This window comes from Onychostoma macrolepis, chromosome 13, assembly GCF_012432095.1.
Source record: "Onychostoma macrolepis isolate SWU-2019 chromosome 13, ASM1243209v1, whole genome shotgun sequence".
Lineage (NCBI taxonomy): Eukaryota > Metazoa > Chordata > Actinopteri > Cypriniformes > Cyprinidae > Onychostoma > Onychostoma macrolepis.
The window spans coordinates 25,842,725-25,865,369 of NC_081167.1; the positions used below are offsets into that span (position 1 = coordinate 25,842,725).

The 22,645-nt window shown below is 35.8% G+C and overlaps 1 protein-coding gene across 1 annotated transcript; it reads right to left on the minus strand.

Annotated features, from left to right (window-relative positions):
* Positions 1-10,562: 10,562 nt before the first annotated feature.
* On the minus strand, positions 10,563-22,356 carry ipmka (inositol polyphosphate multikinase a). The gene is made up of 6 exons (XM_058794798.1): positions 21,960-22,356; positions 20,730-20,815; positions 20,078-20,174; positions 14,425-14,597; positions 12,705-12,786; positions 10,563-11,716 (listed from the first exon to the last, which is right to left on the minus strand). Exons 1-6 carry the CDS (start codon positions 22,117-22,119, stop codon positions 11,367-11,369), a joined length of 948 nt encoding a protein of 315 aa, XP_058650781.1. The 5' UTR covers positions 22,120-22,356; the 3' UTR covers positions 10,563-11,366.
* Between the last annotated feature and the right edge of the window lie 289 nt (positions 22,357-22,645).

Below are 22,645 nucleotides of genomic sequence, written 5' to 3' on the forward strand. Positions count from 1 at the left end.
ACTGTATTCGTTCCAACAGCTCTCACGTTACTCTGCGTTAAGTATGACACCCTGAGGCCTGACAATTTTACGCTTAAGTTTATAGGCTGCAGTAAAAGACAAGTGAAAGCCTCCTGCCCTTGTCATCTTTAGCGGAGGATCCGTCGCGTCCGTGTAAATGTCTGTGTAACTTACAGCCTCGTTTGCTTTCAGTGCCATCATGACACCTGCATTCTGAGCCACTTACGAAATGTGAGCCCATCATGTGCTGACACGATCAGAGGGACGGGTTATGGGACTCCTCCGGTGGGTCAGGGCATCAGGACATAAATTGCATCTCTAGAGCATGTTCAACAGCTTCAATTCATACTGTCGCTCTCACCTGAATAGAATCTTAAATCCTTGAATTATGGATCTCTGAGGAAAGTCACATAAGAACAGCTGAATTCACATTGTAATTTACGCACAAATACACTTGTGAACAGACTTAAATCCAAGGGCAATTGAAACAGAAGCTATTGCTGGAGTCTGACCCGCTGCTATAGAAACGTGCAGAGAAATTCATTATAGCCATGGACTCATGTGATGGTATGCTTTTAAAAATTATACATATGTGACCATGCATCAGTTTAATTCTATATTAATGCACAAAGTTGCTACATTGCTTGGTAAACTGTAAAAAGCTTAAAATGAGCAACAAAAATTGGTGGATTAAATGGATGTTTTCTTTTGATTATAAGCATAAATGTAGTAATTTATTGACCATTAAAGTGATTTGAACTCAAGAACACTCCTTACTATCTGAGATAAATCACTATGACAGACAGTCTCAGATCATTTTTCATTTTACATGCCTCAAGTAAAATCATTTATCGAAAATATTAGAAACAAAGTTTATTAGATTAAATGGAAAATAAAATTAATTGTTTTTGATATTTTCAGGCATTCTGGTTAGTTGTTCTAAACCTGTAGCTGTAAGAATTAAACTTCTGCAATTAATTCAGCCTGAACCACTTAAACAACAATTTCAACCTAATCTATTTTATTTTTTGTAAACTTCAAAAAATTATTCTAACCAACAGCGATGCCATCATTGGGAAATGTACACCTTTTTGCATACTATATTGTGAATGGTCTCGTCTTTGTTGCATACAATCACTGAAAGCCATGTTTACTTGCACAGTAAATGTTACATAGTGATTCTCATAACAACAAGGCACTTACTGAGTGTCATGACAACAGAATTTCATTTATACAGAACCAAACCGTAAAACCTAAAATTACCTAAAAACTACAATTGCAAAATTTCATAACAGTCATTTTACTGATTTACAAACAATAAATAGATGTGTATCTCCTGAAGTAAATACCAGTTAATTTTGTAACATGGTGCAAGCATACCATTTGAACAGGGAGTGATAAGCTATTATAGGCTTCTAATACCAGCCATCATGTATCTTCTAATCCAATTTCAAAAATCATTACAAAAGAAAAAAAATAAATAAATAATAATAATACTGGTCAACGCTGATGCTTTGCCAAACCAAACATAGATAGCCTTCAATTCTCTATAATACTCATCAACAGAAAACTGTTGGTGTATATCACATCAGTGACATCTAGGTCATTGATTTTTCTGAAACTCAGACATGTCACTGGCACAAACAACCAAACAAAAACGAAAAAAGACTGATAATAATCTCCGGCCCCTATAGAAAAGGTCATCATGTGTGTTAAGTGGGTAGCATGAGCGCACGAATGTGTCCTGAATGTCACTGCACATCTGAAGGTCTCATTAGCTATAAACCTAACACACACACTTTTCTAGATATTTCAAGTTAACACACCATAAACGCAAGCTGCATAGTATGAAAGTTTGTTTTCACGACATTCTTCATCTCACAATTCAAAATTCAATGTAAAGATAGCAATATAAACGACTAATTCGGAGATGAAAAATCAATTCCAGGAGATTCCATGGCAGAAACAAAACATAACAATTGTGAGATGTGTCAAAGAAAAGTCAATAGATGTAAGCTCAGACTTCTGAAAAAAAGAAGAAAAAAAAAAAGTCAGAACTGCAAGATATAAATTCAGAATTGCGTGATGTAAATTCAGAATTCTGAGATATAAACTCAGAATTTCAAAAAAGAAAGACAAAATTTCCGCATGGCTAAAGTTAAACTAAATTCAAAACTGTTTAACAATTAGTAATTGAATACATTCCAATAACTGAACAAACTCAAGTAAAGGATTTTTTTTTTTTTTTTAATAAAACATCAGAAATATTCATTGGATGTTTTATCCTTTAATTCAAAAGGTCAATTAAACGTAGATATAATTTCATATTTTTAATCCTTAAATCAAATCAAGACTAGCTGTGATAAGCAAGATGAAATAGTTCTATCTCAAATGGTTTCGAAGAACTGCAAACCAGAGAGCAAATTGAGTTGTACCTTCACCATCAACATTGTCACCATGTAAAATTATAAATCGTTTTGAATTTTTTCTACATTAGACAGTTCAATCAACCTTTAAAATAGTCTGTGTGTGACAAATTAAAAGTTGGATTTCGTGCAGGGCACAAGCAGGCGGTTGTCCAATGATGCGTGTCCTATACTGTGGTGTTCTTGTGAGAAACTGAATTGCTGCAAGAAGATTCAATGCGTCAGATTTATTCCTCCTGTTTTGTTCTCCCTTTCTGGCTCTCGATTACTACAAAAGATTAATATTTCAGCAGATGGAGCCACAGAGGTCCAGCGAAACTCCACTTCTCCAGCCCTGTCAATGAGATCTTCTGAAGAAGAAAAAGTCTGCTCTACTTCCTGTGGATCCAAGACGAAAGATGTCAGAACCTTTCACATGCATTAAATCCTACAAGCCCAAATCTTCATGACAGATCAACTCATCAGATACTATGGGTCCAGCTGTCTCTCTCTATCCTGTCTCACGTCTCTTTCTCTCTCTCCTCCTCGCTCCAATCCATTCCCCATTTAAAGTGTCCTGAATCTTCCTGCAAATGTCAATTAATAGACAAATAGATTTCATCTCCACTGCCGCACTCCTGCAGTCATGGTGAATGAATCTGACCTTTCTATCCTCTCCATGGTGATATTATTTGATATGTTTTTTATTTTATTTTTTAATAAAACATCAGAAATATTCATTGGATGTTTTATCCTTTAATTCAAAAGGTCAATTAAACGTAGATATAATTTCATATTTTTAATCCTTAAATCAAATCAAGACTAGCTGTGATAAGCAAGATGAAATAGTTCTATCTCAAATGGTTTCGAAGAACTGCAAACCAGAGAGCAAATTGAGTTGTACCTTCACCATCAACATTGTCACCATGTAAAATTATAAATCGTTTTGAATTTTTTCTACATTAGACAGTTCAATCAACCTTTAAAATAGTCTGTGTGTGACAAATTAAAAGTTGGATTTCGTGCAGGGCACAAGCAGGCGGTTGTCCAATGATGCGTGTCCTATACTGTGGTGTTCTTGTGAGAAACTGAATTGCTGCAAGAAGATTCAATGCGTCAGATTTATTCCTCCTGTTTTGTTCTCCCTTTCTGGCTCTCGATTACTACTAAAGATGAATATTTCAGCAGATGGAGCCACAGAGGTCCAGCGAAACTCCACTTCTCCAGCCCTGTCAATGAGATCTTCTGAAGAAGAAAAAGTCTGCTCTACTTCCTGTGGATCCAAGACGAAAGATGTCAGAACCTTTCACATGCATTAAATCCTACAAGCCCAAATCTTCATGACAGATCAACTCATCAGATACTATGGGTCCAGCTGTCTCTCTCTATCCTGTCTCACGTCTCTTTCTCTCTCTCCCTCCCTCGCTCCAATCCATTCCCCATTTAAAGTGTCCTGGAATCTTCCTGCAAATGTCAATTAATAGACAAATAGATTTCATCTCCACTGCCGCACTCCTGCAGTCATGGTGAATGAATCTGACCTTTCTATCCTCTCCATGGTGATATTATTTGATATGTTTTTTTATTTTATTTTTTGGGGGACGTGCGGGGATGTTTAACAGTGTGGGTTGCTTCTGGTTGTCCTTTCAGAATTTTACAGAACAAAAACAAAAATGTATTTGCCAGGCCCCATGGTACAAAATGAATACTTGTCAAGTCAAATGTAAGTCAGAATTGGTTAGTTAAGTATCAGCAGTGGCTGATAACTTTATCAGGGACTGAAACAATATGGTTTACATCAAATTATTAGAATAACACTATTGATGAAAGTCTGAAAATTATCAGAAAATTTACGTAAGTGTAAATATTATAACAAGATGGCAAATCAAAATATTTTGTGCCAGATACCATTTTATGAGGCAAACACATATTTGAGTGTTGCCAGAAATTGCATTATCACAAACATTCAAAAATAAAAGCCAAACAGTTCAGCTGTCAAAGGGACATAAATAGAATCCTTAATTAAAAAAAAAAAAAAATTAAAAAAAGTGAAATGTAGAAATTGTGAGTGTGTCAAAAATATTAAATATCTATTTTATAAAAAAAGTTATTTTATCCAAGTTCATTTCAGACCCTGGAAGTGTCCTTGTTCACAGAAACTGAAAAACCAAAGAGAGAGGCTTGATGAATTGTTTGGGCATGACATTAATAATAAGATTTTTTTTTTTTTTTCTAAATGAAATATTAATAGAGAACATTGAGGACATAACAGCCACTGTGTGTGCCGTATTTGAGCCCGGAGCATGTGTTGCTGCTCTTTAATTCAGTCTTCATGCTCTTGGTCTGTTCACTGATAAGAGCTGCTTTACAAACCCCTCACACTCTCACATATTCTAGGATGACGACTGACTCACACCTAAACAAAGCTGCTCTCTAGAAATGAATAAATGAACTTCAAAGTGAACCTGTTGAACTGAAAACATACAGAAAAATGTTGGAATAATTTGATCATTAGAATATCCTTATTCTGTGGACCCTTTAGATTTACCTTGAACCAAAGAAAATAAATAAATAAAACACCACAGTACTCTAAGTCAAAGAATACATATTCATATTACACACCTCTATGCATGGCAATATTTATGTTAGATTATTTTATTAGATTAGATTTTTGGCCTTATGACCACTAAATTATTTGCTTTTTTGACACTTACTATTGTACAACAGTTAAATTAATTCTCAGATACTTTATTTACATTTCTCCACAACAAAAATTGTTCCAAAGAAGCCAATGCAGAACAGTAATGGTGTTTTGTTCCAGAATGAATCACTGTTTTGAACAAATTGGTTGAGCGAATGATTCAATGACTTACTTATAAATACACTTTTTTTTTTCTACACGAATCAGTGTTTTGAATGAATCATTTGAATAAATGATTCAATGACTCACTCATAGAGACAAAGAGTCACTTGTCGCCACCTACTGGCATAATGATGTAAGAAGAGCGACTTGACTTGCATAGAGTTTTTTTTTTCCATACTATGGAAGTCAAAGGGGACCAGCAACTGAAGGTGAACTATCCCTTTAATAAGCACGAATGCCTGTTTGAAATATGCAAACAAAAGAGCTTCAACAATTTTACCCAATCACTTCTGTTTAAGATTCTATTTGTTTCTATTCACTGCAAACAGTATCAACTATTTACTCTAATACACACAGCCATATCACCCTGCAGCCCAAGACTGGTTGCCCACTGAAGCTAAGCAGGGCTGAGCCTGGTCAGTACCTGGATGGGAGATCTCCTGGGAAAACTAGGTTGCTGCTGGAAGAGGTGTTAGTGAGACCAGCAGGGGGTGCTCACCCTGCAGTCTGTGTGGGCCCTAACGCCCCAGTATAGTGACGGGGACACTACACTGTGAAAAAGCACCGTCTTTCGGATGAGACGTTAAATCGAGGTCCTGATTCTCTGTGGTCATTAAAAATCCCATGACACTCATCGTAAAGAGCAGGGGTGTAACCCCGGTGTCCTGGCCAGATTCCCTCCACTGGCCCTTATCAATCATGGCCTCCTAATAAACCCCATCCACTTGATTGGCTCTATCTCTCTCTGATAGACCTGTAGCTGGTGTGTGGTGAGTGTACTGGCGCCGTTGTCCTGTGGCTGCCATCGCATCATCCAAGTGGATGCTGCACACTGGTGGTGGTTGAGGAGAGACCCCCCCCCCCTCCCCCCATATGATTGTAAAGCACTTTGGGTGTATTGCAATACACAATAAAGCGCTATATAAATGCCTCATTCATTCATTCATTCAGTGTAAATAGTTTATCTTGTATTTGAGAGTGTAAGTGTTTCTGCACCTGTTCTGACATCTTGACCTCAGTAACTATAAGAAAGATAGAACAGCTGAGCAAGTCAATTTCATTTCCGATGCTTCCTTATCTTTCCTTTGCTTGGTTCACCTTGGTCTTCCTCATTAATGTACGAACTAGAAATGCCTACATTTTGCTTTGTTTGTTTCTACCCTTGTCCTGACTCTTTCATTATAATAACCATAAAATCGCATCATATGTAAAATCCATTAAGCCTTCATGTTTTACAGTCCTGAGTGGCATCTCAATCCGCAGAAGTCTGAGTCACTCACAATGCTCTGGTTGAAATGACTGACATCTTTGGCCTTTTTTTTTTGTTGTTTATGTTTGTCCTTGGGAGCAATAATGTAATTTGCTTATAGAGGCAGCCTATGAACAAACTGCAGAAATTCTGTAGCTTTTCTGCTGTAGCTATAATATAGAGCCAACTGGAGAGACTTCAATAAGAAATCAAACACTGCTGGAAACCTCAAGGATGTTCTTGAAAATAAGACAGGCCAGCGAATTATATTAGTACGGCATGTTAAGGTTCAAGAGTTTCTCTAAAGAAAAAAAGCAGAACAAAGATCCACATGAATATTATTTCATTTGAATTCATCCGCAACAGAATGCAGACCTTTCAATGAGAGCTAATGTTATTCAACCTCAGAACAACATTTGTATAATTTGAAAAAGATTCTTCTTACAAAGATAACACGAAGCAGCTCTAATAAGCGACCTCCTCACAGTCCCGATGGATTTTATTTCCAATCTTTGACGTGACATTCCCATTGAACTGCACCATAAACCTATTAAATTGAACTGCCCTAGAGGTTAACTCTCAAGGCCGCATGGTCATAGCTAATAAATCAATGTTTCAATTAATCCAACCACCAATGATCTGGTTACCAGCCCTGAGACTTAACCGCCACACCAAGAACTGGCCATGAACCACTATACGTTCATCAAACAGAAGATCTACAGATATCATTCCAAAGAACCAAACATCAGACATCCATCAGACTGCATTAAGAAACTTTTCCATTGGTTTCATTCACTGTACAACTAAAAATAACACATTAAGAGCATTGCAGACCTCAGCGTGTGCGGTTATCGAACATTTAAAAGCCTGTTTTTTGTGAGAGTGCACCTACTGCTCAGCATGAAAATGAAATGAAAATGAATTCCATTTACATAAACAAACTGAGTAGAATTTAGATTTTTAAGTCCACAGCTTAACAAGGCTATCAATATTTAAATAAGTCATATTTTACCGTAAAATAAACCCAGAGCTTACTGTGAAATAACGGCAAGGAAATACTTTAGTATTGAGGATGCATGCAATTATGTCCAGTTCAATCCAGTTCACAAACAAATTTTTTAATGCATGCATGTCATGGATCAGAATCAATTCATGAACAACTGACTATTTTTATTTGGATCTTTTTTTCTTCAAAAAGACTCAAAAACTCAATAGTCAGTTGAACCCGTCGGTTGAAATCAATAACAAGTTCTTATTACCGCCAGTAATAGTTTAAAATATTATTTTTCCCAAAATATAAGCGAAAATGACATTTTAACTGAAATACTATATGTAGGCCTATAGCCCTACTTAAACTAATCAGAACTGCATTGCATTGGGAAATGTATATCGATAGCCTACCCAGCCCTAATTCACTTATACTAATTTTGTAATATCAGTAATCACTATCAAATAAGGCTTCTCTTTTTTAGTTCGTGGCATTTGCCTTGATTAAAGTGTGGAGACGGCAAATCAAATCAGCTCAGTGTAATTGAACAATTTCTTTAAAGAAAACATCTGATAAATGCTTTGCAATGTCACACTTCATTCTAGCCCTCGAGGGAATAATAACCATTTAATATTGACCACTTTAAGAGCACATTATAAACAAGCTGCTGGCAGAAACATTCAATGTAGGGCAATGTCAAGGATGGGGCATAGACAATCATAATCGCTTCAATAAAATGCATCATACATAACTGTACAAACATTTTTAAACTGTAAAGAGAGGGGCGAAAGATCAGAATGAATTATGGTTATGGTATTGCTTCGATTAATGAAATAAATGATTTGGATGCACATGTTTGAGCACTATGAGATAAAGCTTGTCATTTTAATAAAGAATCAATTCCAGTTTTAATTAGTTTCTCTCTTTTCCTCCTTCCCGCCATATATTGATTAACTTCAACAAATCACACAAACGCTTCCAGCACGATCAATGGACATACCAACACACAACACTGAAGAAAAGGGTCCAGCACAGAACCATGCAAATAAAATAGCTCAAGTTCATCTCAAACAAACTCTCACAAGTGTCATGAAGAAAGCATGATAATCAAAAGCATAATAATCAAGAGCTCTCTCAGAGCAACACATAGAAAGCAATATAACAAGCACATCACGTACACTGCAACATGTATCATGGAGTGCTTTTCGTTTTCCACTGAATTTTTTTACCCGGATCTGATGCCAGTGGATTGAGTTTTTTCCAGTCTCTCAATCAGGGCGGCCTCACAGGAGCCACAGCGCCACCAAATGAACATGTGAGGAACTACACACACACAATAAGACATCAATGAGCACAAATCACACAGCCAGAAATATAAATATCAAATATGTATGTCATGTATGATTTATTAATTCAGAGCTGTGAGAAAGCATATTCACACATGCATACGTGCTTTAAATAGGCTACAAAGAGATCAAAAGTTGAGCACGAGTGAAAAAAGAAATAAAAACATTGTCAAATGCTAAAAAAAAGTAAGACCATAACCCAGTAAATTCATTTTTTGTTTTAAACCTTTTTAGTAGACACCTCAGAGCTGAGCTTTTCTGGGGGCGTTTGATGGGAAATTGCTTCTGAGGTTCCAATTATATTTCAAATTACGTTCAAATTAGGAATAATGAAAAATCCCTGCAGTTTAAAGAAGAGCAGGAGGATGGAATGACACTCAGAAAACTGTAAATGAAGAAACACAGCAGGACAGCGGTGCAATAACTGTGTGCTTATCCTCATGAAATTTAATTTACATTCATTTGTCTGTTTTAATCTATTTTTAAACAACATGATTATTATGCCGCTGATGTCTCCGTCTTGACTTGCTTGATCAAGCATTAAAAAGAAATCTGATTTTTTTAGCACATCAGTATAAATAATGAATTCTTTATACTTCAGAAAAGAATGAAAGTAATTGTTTGCTTGCACATAATCTCGCTTTCTCATTATGCTTTATCTATATTATCTATTATTTTTGTCCAGTCTCTAATTATAAGAGCCGTTTGGGGAAAGTGTTTTTTGTTGCTCATGTGAGAGATGGTTTATGGATAATAACAAACTTTTATGAGAGAGATGAAAACACAAAGCAACCATTAGGGAGAAGTGTAAATCAGTGAAGAATTTGAAGCTTTCTGCAAAGCTAAATTTATCCATATTATCACAGGAGAGAGTGCTCGTGTAACATTTAAAGCATAAAAGAGAACAATCAAGTGTTCTGTCGCTTGAACATTTTATGCTTCACAGACATTTCTAGTCCATTAGACTTTTTACACACATTACGTTCTGAGATTTGAGACATTTGGGGTAAAATGTCAAATGAAAAGTATAGCTTTAAAACGCTATTAGAATTAACTTAGTTGGATCTTCCCAACAAAGAATGTCAGCAGCATAAAATCAGTCTGATATTTTTAACACTTCATATTATTATGAATAAAGGTGTAGGAGCTGCACCTTTGTAGGTATTTTAGCTGGAAGCAATGATTTGAAGTTTAAAATGTCTTAATGATGGATTTGTTCATTACAAACATGCAGTTTTTGGCTTCACAATACATTAATTGATGAACTGGAATCATCTGGATTACTTGTGGATTATTGTGAGGTTTTTATCAGCTGTTTGGACTCTCATTCTGACGGCACCCATTCACTGCAGAGGATGCAATGGTGAGCAAGTGACGTAATGCTAAATTTCTCCAAATCTTCAGATGAAGAAACAAACTCATCTGCAACTTGGATGGCCTGAGAGTGAGTAAAGTTTCTGCAAATTTTCGTTTTTGGGTGAACTATTCCTTTGATGACTGCTCATTACTAATTCTGTTTTGTTCATAAAGACATATGTAATACATAAAGAATTTTCTCTGGTAACATGTTTTTATGTAGAGATGTGATTTTTTTTTTTTTATGTAAGTGATGTAAAAAAACAGAAAGAAAGAAAGAAAATGCATTCATTGTATAACTTTACATTTATTTGAAAAACATTGAACATGTTCCTGGGAACTTTTCTTATTTTCAAACAATTAAAGTTCTTAAGTAAATATACTAATATAATTTAATTTAATATAATTAATATCATTTAAATGCATTGTTTTTACAGATTTATATCAGCCAAAATTCATTTTAAATATTACTACAAATAAAATAAATTACTTTTTTAAAAGGTACACCAATGTGGATTTTTTTGGCAGTGATAAGGTAAACATAAATGTTAAAAATAAATCTAACTATAATTTACTTTGGAATCAAAGTGCATTCTTAGAATAAAAACATCAATAGTTGCATCAGAAGTGGAGTCATTATGAAACATCAGAAACTTACATTGTAAGTGTTTTGACAGCACAGATGAACTGCTTTATCATATCATAATTTAGGATTATTTTTCCCTGAGTTCTACAGCACCTATATTTTTAGTAAATTATTAGTTGTCGACAGCCAACTGTGACAGCCTTTCTTTTCCAGAGTCTTAAGTTCTGAAAGTTACAGTATGTTTTCATAATACAATGAACTCTTTTATCTCAAAAGACTAAGAAAAAATATCCCTATAAATATATAGTAAAGCTGTTTTCCGAATTAAGGCATCAGAAATGTCTGTGTATGTGTGTGAAATGATCTGCACTGGCTTTAAAACAACAGTCAGAAACATCCGACTAGTGAAGAGAGACAGATGTCAGTCCTTCAGTATTTGTTCTAAAGTTGAGAGAAGGTTCCTGAGTCCGTACATGTAGCTTTCATCCGGACTGTCGCTGGGAAATACATGAGCAAAATCGATCATCTTCACCTCCACTGTCTCCTCCTGTCCAAACTGCTTCTTATCCCCCGTTACGATTTCCTCATCTTCCTCTTCTCCACTTCCTCCATGTATTCCATTGGCGTTCTCTTATGCTGAACGCCGTGGCAGTACGGATGACTGTGTGTTAAACTGCTATGAAAGCTCAAAGCCTTGCTCTGTGGCTCCCCCTGCTGATGTTCTGTTCCTGGATCAGCTGGCTTGTGTTTGGATTTATTGATTGTGCGAGGAGAGCCCTCATACACCAGCAGCAGAGAGCTGGCATAGAAATGCAGCTGAGTCTGGTTCTCAAACCAGCGGAGAATGCTTCGGATTTTGGAGATGATCAGAGAAACTGCATGCCTCCGCAATTCTTGACCATTGTGGAAGAATCTGCTCAGGCCTAAAGGAATAAATATTCTGATTAATTTTTGTGACTTCATGATCGATGTGAACCGCTATTTATAAATATATTTCACATTATTATCAAATCTGATAATGTGTAAAATAATCTATCTATCTATCTATCTATCTATCTATCTATCTATCTATCTATCTATCTATCTATCTATCTATCTATCTATCTATCTCTCTCTCTCTCTCTCTCTCTGTCTGTCTGTCAATCTATCTATCCATTTCTTTCTTTTTCTTTCTTTCTTTCCTTCCTTCCTTGATTTGTCCAAGCCTAGATTTCACACTTAAAAATTATCAAATTAAAAAAATATAATAATAATAACAACTATTATTATTGTTGTTGTTTGTTTGTTTGTTTGCTTTCCAAGCCTGGAAATCACAATTTGAATAATGATTACATTTAAAATAAATAAATAAAATGTTAGATCCTATGCATAATAATAATAATAATTATTATTATTTGTTTGTTTCAAAGCCTGGGAATAACAATTAAAAACATAACAACAAAAATATATATACAGTATATATATATATATATATATATATATATATATATATATATATATATATATATATATATATATATATATATATATATATATATATATATAATAATAATAATAATAATAATAATAACAATGAATATGGAGCTAATAAAACATTTTGTGAGCTATAATTTTGACTTTTAAAGATTTTATTAATTTATAATTTCCAGGTCTGGAAAGAAAGAAAGAAAGAAAGAAAGAAAGAAAGAAAGAAAGAAAGAAAGAAAGAAAGAAAGAAAGAAAGAAAGAAAGAAAGAAAGAAAGAAAGAAAGAAAGAAAGAAAGAAAGAAAGAAAGAAAGAAAGAAAGAAAGAAAGAAAGAAAGAAAGAAAGAAAGAAAGAAAGAAAGAAAGAAAGAAAGAAAGAAAGAAAGAAAGAAAGAAATACAATTCCATACACATAATAGTAATAATAATAATAAATTTAGTCACACCATTTTTTAAAGTGTCCTTTCCGAGACTGCGTCCATAGAACTGGTCATGAGTGATGTAACTGTCCGAGTCGATCTGGTACACCTGAGGTGAGAAGATGAGAAAGAAGATCAGAAGAGATCCATCACAAACACTGCAACAAAGAGAAGAAGAAAGAAGAAGCTCTGTTTCAAAACAACAGGGCTGTCTTCAAGTCTAGAAATTAGCATTAGCTAAATACACTACACAGACAAATATTAGGTAAAACAGTCCGATCTTGATTGAGCCTATGAGGCCTTAAAATGCTGTCTACACACATAGGCATCCCACTAGGTTTATAACAGCACTAGAGAGACTGGCATGCATTCAGACTTAGAACTGGGATCAGCCTCACTGAATGGATCCTTCCACACTACAAAACAAATGAAACAAGCTGAAATAACACGGAAAGCAAGAGCAACAGAGAGAGAGGGGAGAGGAAGGAGAGGGTGACAGCAGCTGGCAAATATTTCCCAGCCTTGAGACACTAAAACCAATTAGGTGCAAAGAAACAAGAACACGCAGAAAGCAGAGAGAGAAGATGATTTACTGAGAGGCTGGAGGATGGAAACACCGAACAGAGGAAAAGAGATGGAGGTGTCACACTTAGTGGAACTTATAAGGCTGCAAAAAACATCAGTAGTAAAATGCAACAATTTCTTTATCCTAATAATTTGATTGCCTTACAAAGTCAATGTTTCCTGGGTCTGTTTGTCTCTCTTTACTCTAAGAAAAATGCTGCAATCAATCAGAACATGTTTGATTAAAGCTGTGTGTTTAATAAATTATGTAAATATCATCAGAAAAATATTAAACTTTACACAAAATATTTTCAATTAAGTTCTCATTTTTATAGCACTTTTAAGAATTAATATTGGTTATACAATGATTATTGGCAACAGTGGCAAGCAAAATCTTCCTAGAAAGATATAACACAAGTACAGTCTATTCGAGCAAATTTGTATTTTGCAAGGAACATTATTATTTCAGTATACTATTATAGGATTTATTCATATTTAGAATTAGCTTTTATTTTTATATTTTAATTTTAGTTTAAGTTTTATTAATTTTGTTATGTGTTTTTGCTATTTTATTAGTTTTAGAATCAGTATATTATATCAATTAACAAAAAAGTTTTTAAACACATTTTAATAGATATTTCCACAGACGCTTTCCTCAAAGAAAAAGAAAACAAACAAAAAAGTCGTCACCTATAATTCAGTGAATGAGCATAAAATGTCACTGTCTGTATCATGATAAATGCATCAGAACCAGACGATCTTTAAACTCAATGACTGAATTAATTTTATCCATCTCTTCTTGTGTGACCTTCTTCACAGCCAGCGCAGCACAATGTAGAAAGCAAAAGCAGAGGAGTGTGTGCACTGACCGCTGGTTTCATCACAATCTTATCATCAAATGTCTTATCAGTATTCCTCAGAGGTAATTAACCAAGTGTCCGGATAAGCTCTGAATATTGATCAAGCCTTACAAGGCAGCAGATGGGGATTTCTGTTGTGCAGCACTGACACCGAACCTTTAGAGCCCTCACTCGGGTGATATTGTGTTTATGAAGCCTCACAGTTTGTAATAAGAAAATCAGATACCAAGAGGAGGATAAAGAGATAAAACAGAGCAGAAAAACAGGAGACCCTGCATAATGAGGATAAGGAAAGTTAATAAATCTCACACACGCTGTCTCACCCTCATGCCCAATAACAGGAACCCGATCTCCTCCATCAGAGGATACTTGCTAATCTGCTCTTCACGTTTTTCTTTTGATGCAAACGGGTCGTAACTTCTCCTCCCGATCTTCACATCCATGATGCAGGGCCATAAGAACCTCCTCGTCACATCCTCCAGTTTCAGATACAGCTCTAAAACATAGGACAGTTCTGAGAGTACTTTCACACTAGAATTTTGTGGACCCAAATGACAGAATTACAGCCATTTTTGGGAACATTTTTATGCACGTTTATGCCTTGCAAACAATTGGTTTTCTGTAAAGTACACTATTGTTATCTAAATTGCAGAAATGACAGTGAGTCAGTGATGCCATCATGCTGAAAACTACATACTGTAATGTTTTACATATCTTTTATCTGTCAGTAAAAAGTGTGTGAAACGGAAAATTATGTACAGTATGAATTGTGTGTGAAACGTTACAGAAAAACGTCACATTTTCTCTCTAAAGAAGAGAAAATATATATATATATATATATATATATATATATATATATATATATATATATATATATATATATACATACATATACAGTGGGTACAGAAAGTATTCAGACCCCCTTAAATTTTTCACTCTTTGTTATATTGCAGCCATTTGCTAAGTTCATTTTTTTTCCTCATTAATGTACACACAGCACCCCATATTGACAGAAAAACACAGAATTGTTGACATTTTTGCAGATTTATTAAAAAAGAAAAACTGAAATATCACATGGTCCTAAGTATTCAGACCCTTTGCTGTGACACTCATATATTTAACTCAGGTGCTGTCCATTTCTTCTGATCATCCTTGAGATGGTTCTACACCTTCATTTGAGTCCAGCTGTGTTTGATTATACTGATTGGACTTGATTAGGAAAGCCACACACCTGTCTATATAAGACCTTACAGCTCACAGTGCATGTCAGAGCAAATGAGAATCATGAGGTCAAAGGAACTGCCTGAAGAGCTCAGAGACAGAATTGTGGCAAGGCACAGATCTGGCCAAGGTTACAAAAAAATGTCTGCTGCACTTAAGGTTCCTAAGAGCACAGTAGCCTCCATAATCCTTAAATGGAAGACGTTTGGGACGACCAGAACCCTTCCTGGAGCTGGCCATCCGGCCAAACTGAGCTATCGGGGGAGAAGAGCCTTGGTGAGAGAGGTAAAGAAGAACCCAAAGATCACTGTGGCTGAGCTCCAGAGATGCAGTCGGGAGATGGGAGAAAGTTGTAGAAAGTCAACCATCACTGCAGCCCTCCACCAGTCGGGGCTTTATGGCAGAGTGGCCCGACGGAAGCCTCTCCTCAGTGCAAGACACATGAAAGCCCGCATGGAGTTTGCTAAAAAACACCTGAATAAGATTCTCTGGTCTGATGAGACCAAGATAGAACTTTTTGGCCTTAATTCTAAGCGGTATGTGTGGAGAAAACCAGGCACTGCTCATCACCTGTCCAATACAGTCCCAACAGTGAAGCATGGTGGTGGCAGCATCATGCTGTGGGGTGTTTTTCAGCTGCAGGGACAGGACGACTGGTTGCAATCGAGGGAAAGATGAATGCGGCCAAGTACAGGGATATCCTGGATGAAAACCTTCTCCAGAGTGCTCAGGACCTCAGACTGGGCCAAGGTTTACCTTCCAACAAGACAATGACCCTAAGCACACAGCTAAAATAACGAAGGAGTGGCTTCACAACAACTCCGTGACTGTTCTTGAATGGCCCAGCCAGAGCCCTGACTTAAACCCAATTGAGCATCTCTGGAGAGACCTAAAATGGCTGTCCACCAACGCTTTACCATCCAACCTGACAGAACTGGAGAGGATCTGCAAAGAGGAATGGCAGAGGATCCCCAAATCCAGGTGTGAAAAACTTGTTGCATCTTTCCCAAAAAGACTCATGGCTGTATTAGATCAAAAGGGTGCTTCTACTAAATACTGAGCAAAGGGTCTGAATACTTAGGACCATGTGATATTTCAGTTTTCTTTTTAATAAATCTGCAAAATGTCAACAATTCTGTGTTTTTCTGTCAATATGGGGTGCTGTGTGTACATTAATGAGAAAAAAAAACTTAAATGATTTTAGCAAATGGCTGCAATATAACAAAGAGTGAAAAATGTAAGGGGGTCTGAATACTTTCCGTACCCACTGTATATACAGGTGCTGGTCATATAATTAGAATATCATCAAAAAGTTGATTTATTTCACTAATTCCATTCAAAAAGTGAAACTTGTATATTATATTCATTCATTACACACAGACTGATATATTTCAAATGTTTATTTCTTTTAATTTTGATGATTAGAGCTTACAGCTCATGAAAGTCAAAAATCAGTATCTCAAAATATTAGAATATTACTTAAGACCAATACAAAGAAAGGATTTTTAGAAATCTTGGCCAACTGAAAAGTATGAAAATGAAAAGTATGAGCATGTACAGCACTCAATACTTAGTTGGGGCTCCTTTTGCCTGAATTACTGCAGCAATGCGGCGTGGCATGGAGTCGATCAGTCTGTGGCACTGCTCAGGTGTTATGAGAGCCCAGGTTGCTCTGATAGTGGCCTTCAGCTCATCTGCATTGTTGGGTCTGGTGTCTCTCATCTTCCTCTTCACAATACCCCATAGATTCTGTATGGGGTTCAGGTCAGGCGAGTTTGCTGGCCAATCAAGCACAGTAACACTATGGTCATTGAACCAGCTTTTGGGTGCCAAGTCCTGCTGGAAAATGAAATCATCATCTCCATAAAGCTTGTCAACAGAAGGAAGCATGAAGTGCTCTAAAATTTCCTGGTAGATGGCTGCGTTGACTGTGGACTTCAGAAAACACAGTGCACCAACACCAGCAGATGACATGGCAGCCCAAATCATCACTGACTGTGGAAACTTCACACTGGACTTCAGGCAACATGGATTCTGTGCCTCTCCACTCTTCCTTCAGACTCTGGGGCCATGATTTCCAAATGAAATGTAAAATTTACTTTCATCTGAAAAGAGGACTTTGGACCACTGAGCAACAATCCAGTTCTTTTTCTCCACAGCCCAGGTAAGATGCTTCTGACGTTGTCTCTGGTTCAGAAGTGGCTTGGTAGCCCTTTTCCTGAAGACGTCTGAGCGTGGTGACTCTTGATGCACTGACTCCAGCTTCAGTTCTCTCCTTGTGAAGCTCTCCCAAGTGTCTGAATCAGCTTTGCTTGACTGTATTCTCAAGCTTGCGGTCATCCCTGTTGCTTGTGCACCTTTTCCTACCCAAATTCTTCCTTCCAGTCAACTTTGCATTTAATATGCTTTGATACAGCACTCTGTAAACAGCCACACCTTTCAGTAATGACCTTCTGTGACTTACCCTCTTTGTGGAGGGTGTCAATGTTCGTCTTCTGGATCATTGCCAAGTCAGCAGTCTTCCCATTATTGTGGTTTCAAAGAACAAGAGATACCCAGAATTTATACTGTAGGGATGGTCATTTATTCAAACTCAAATGTAAATATTCTAATATTTTGAGATACTGATTTTTGACTTTCATGAGCTGTAAGCTCTAATCATCAAAATTAAAAGAAATAAACGTATTAAATGTATCAGTCTGTGTGTAATGAATGAATATAATATACAAGTTTCACTTTTTGAATGGAATTAGTGAAATAAATCAACTTTTTGATGATATTCTAATTATATGACCAGCACCTGTATATATATATATATGTCTCTTATGCCCAAGGATGCATTTATTTGATCAAAAAAGGCAATAAATGCAGTAATATTGTGAAATATTTGTACAATTTGAAATAACTATTCTTTTTTTTATTTTAATATATTTCACAATGTAATTTATTCCTGTGATGATAGATCTGAATTTTGAAAAAAAAAAAAAAAAAGTTGTACTGCTAAATTTTATTTATTTATTTATTTGTTTGTTTGTTTGTTTGTTTACGTACTTACTTACTTTCCAGGATCCTTTGGTGAATAGGAAATTCAAAAGAACAACATTTATTTGAAATATATTTTTTGTTTATTTGTTACACTGTTAAGGTCTTTACTGTCACTTTTCTATTATTAAGTATTAATTTAGTTTAAAATAATCTTTAAAAAATTGTATTGACCCCAACTTTTGAATGATATAATATTTTTTAAGTAAACATGTAAATGTAAATGTAAAAAGTAATTTAATATAAACATTTCTGATTATTCCTTTAAGGTTGGGCCAGTGAAATTTTTTGCAGGGCAAGTAAAAATATAAACTACAGGCCTGACTGCATCTTCATTAAAAAGCAGTGATTATTTCATCTCACTGTCTGAATGCTTCAATCTCACAGTCTCACTGAACACTGAAGCTTGAGATGTGAGGCCAAATGACAGTATGTCAACAGATAAGCTTCAATGGCCAGTCAGTTATTTCTGACAAGCTCTTTCTCAGTGCTGTCGGCTGACACAGTGCTTTATGGTGTGTCAACATTACCGGGATGGTCACACACGAACACAAGACAGCAGACAGAGAATGGCAGGGTAAAGTCCAATACTGATAAACTGAACACACCTTTAAAGTACATAGACTATATACAGACTAAACAAACACATCACCCACAAAGCGCATGTACTTTGGACACATGGCAACTCCCATAATGAGACAGAAATTATGATTATATAAGCATCTTTATGAGCTTCCAAAGAACATACCACTGCTGGATGACATCCCACACCACATACCAAACCATCTATCAATTATTAACTCATTAGTAACCCTCTAAATTCACCAAATGCAGATAACACTAACTAGAGCGGACGACCTTCAAACTGGACTGCTATAGGAACAGTATTAATGAACTTGGCTGCTCAGTTCAACCAGGACTGACACAATATGTTTTTAAATCGCATCTGACCTTATTTACTTTCATCATCAATCATCTTGGTCTTATTGTGCATCTTATTTCAAATATTTACAAATGTTTGCCTTTGTAATCTTTTCAGAATGTAACAGCACACTCCACCCCTGTTGAATATCCTGTTTTATTCTTAAAAACATTAGATTATGGAAGTAAAATGGTTTGCAGATGCTGTTTCATGTTCACTATCCATATATGATCAGTACTGGGTTTTCTCAGCTAACAGGGAACATTCAGTTAATGTTCTCTCAGAGTTATGAACAAACACTCTTCCAATAATGTTAATAGAAAGCTTGAGTTCAAAGTTATCTGGTCTTTAATAAGGTTCTTAAAACATTAGCACAAAAATATTACTTATACAGAGTTCATGGAACGTTTTTGATTTTTTTAAACGTTTTAGTTGGACGTTCCTCTGACATTTTTTAAGTGTTACTACTAGTTTCAAAATGTTCAGAGAATATTTAAAAAAAATTATATTCCCATAATGTTTGAAAAATGATAAAACTGAATATTCCCTTAGCATTCACATTGCCAGGGGGGAAAAAGATTGAAAACATTTGAAAAACTGGATGTTTTAAACGCTCAGAGAAAATTCCAAAGTACGTTCCAATAATGTTTGCAAAATGATAAAGCTGAATATTTCCCTAATGTTCACATACCGTTTTTTTTTTTAAATGTACATTTTGAATGTTCAAAATATTAATTAGCAAAGCATTCTTCAAACGTATTTTTGTTTACTGGGTTGTTGTTTTATCTCACCATGTGGTGACTCTCGTGGCATCCATGTGCCATAGAACTTGGGAAGATGTTGTTTCAGATCCAGTAGCCTTTTATCTGTGCAGTCCTTAGCAAATACCTGCAAACATGTGAAAAAGAAAACATTCAGAAATAATGTTTTCATAACATTATTAGAACATATTTTTGTTAGCTGGGTATACTCTTTCATTTTGACACTCTCAAAGAGTGAATTTTTACTGAAAAAAGGAGTTAATATTAGTTGAAAACAGTTGTTTTGCTTTATTGAGGTCCTTTGATGAATGGAAAGTTCAGAAGAACAGCATTTATTTAAAATACAAATCTTTTGTTTTATAACATTATAAATAAATAAATAAATGTCTTCACTTCACTTTTGATCAATTTAATGCATCCTTACTGAATAAAAGTAGCTAAAGGAATAGTGGTAGCGTAAAGAGTAAAGGAAAGTGTAATTCATTCATTTTAATGGAAATTTACGGTCAAGTTATTTTGCACTTTTTGGCTTGCAGGTGTTTTTTTTTGGGGGGGGGGGGGGGGGGTGTTCCAGGGTGTTATTTTGGTTTAGATGTGTGTACCTCTGACATTATTTGCGTGTGAAGACTATCGCTGTATATATTTTGTACTGCTTACAGTGGTGTGGATTCATCTTAGTTACCTGTGTGTAGAAGTTCATCTCTCGTGGGCCTCTCGGAGGAGCTTGTAGCTGTTTCAGGATCGTTCCATCAGGATGCTGCAGGACACCTGTCCAATTACAGAGACGCAAACACACTGAAAACCTGCTAACACTTCATCATGATGACAACTGTGAGTAGTTTGAGTGTGAAAACTTTTATGGCAGCCAAGAAAACATCTGAAAGAAAAACTTTGGATCAATTTACTGCCTCCTTGCTGCATGAAAGAGAAAAAAATCATACTGAATCATTCTGTCCATTTCAAAGCTATGAACTGTCATTGTCTTGGAAATATCCATCAAAACTTCTCCTTTCAAAATCAATGAGTTGTAGTTAATAAAGAATTTGTGGGTGAACTTTTCCTTTAACAAGAAAAGACAAAGCGCTGACTGCTGACAATCTGACAGTCCATCAGATAACAGCTCACATCTCATTCATTCAGAAAATCCCCATGACAGAGCCTCAAATGACACATGAGAGTTACTACAACAGAGGAAATGATGTCATCTGACTGTTGGCAGAAGCAACTTAATTTGTTCTTTTCATAGAAATCACCATAACGATATCCCATGTTAAACAAGTGACAAATCCTGGGACCGTTTAATAAACTATAATAAGTTCTCTTATATGATATCTTGCCAAACTCAACCTTGCAAGCCCGTTAGAATAACCCATGCGAAGTCCTCCACAGCTGACAACTGAATTTGCTCTCAGCGAAATGTCCTAAAGAAATCTGTAAAGACTCCTACTGGAATTTCGTAATTGGTAGATCCTACTGGATCCTAATGGGATTTCCCCCCACATGGACCATTGTGATTACCCATAAAATAAAGTGTTATAGGATTAGGAAAGTAATTTAAAGAAAAATTCCTATAGATCACACTGAGATTCCCTTTTTATCCCAACATTATTCCAATACAATTCTACAAAATATTCCTGTGCATTTCAGTTTAGGATGCCATTTGATTCTCATAGGACTTTTTGATCCCTTTAGGATCGGTTAACAGATTATGGAAGAAATATGTCCTGTATAAACTTTTTGATTAGGTGTTCATCCTAATCCAATCCAAACAGTATGATTCACACAATACTCACTTCAGTCAAACAAGAAGACTTCCTTCATTATTCCTTAAATCCCATTTAATATAAAAACTGTAAGTGTAAACATAAGGTTTTCTATTAAAAATAAAAGGAAGAACATCAGAAGAACTGACCAGTGTTATTGATCCCGCATTTATGTCCAGCCACCTGATGAGAGAAGGGCACACATCCATCCAAGAGCACCTGCTTTACTGTCCCATTCTTATTATTTTCATTTTCCAGTTTTTCCAGAGTTCGAGATGATAAGTCCATGATTTGACCATCTGCAGACATGTTCAGCGCCAATTTACCCAAGTTTAACAGAAGCTGGCAAAACTTCTGTTAATCATTTTCCATATCTGACAGTTATTCTAAAAGTACAAACATGTCCAGTAAAACTCAAAATGTCTCTTTCTTCTGACCAGAAGCGCTTCTGGACCCCTGAATGTTTTTGTTCATTCACTCGCATATGTGTCCGTAGTTTAATCTACACTGGAGCGCGTCGCGTAGTTCGGTTGCTGAATGGTTCGTGACGTAAGCACGCAGTTCACCAATCAAAGTTGGCGTTCGCAAACGTTGCGTTCGTGCGCGACGCGAGTAGTCACGTGAGCACGCGTTCCACCAATCCAACTTGGCGTTCTAGCGTTGCGTAACGTTAGCATAATTTCTTCTCACTCCACTTATGGTTTTAATAAAACAACGCACACTTGAAACTCTGCCTTTAAATTATTTAAAGTCACTAATCAGCAAGAATAAATTTTACTCAAGCGACTCAAACTGTGAAACAGCTGAACGTTTCATTAAAGTTTTACTCTGAATG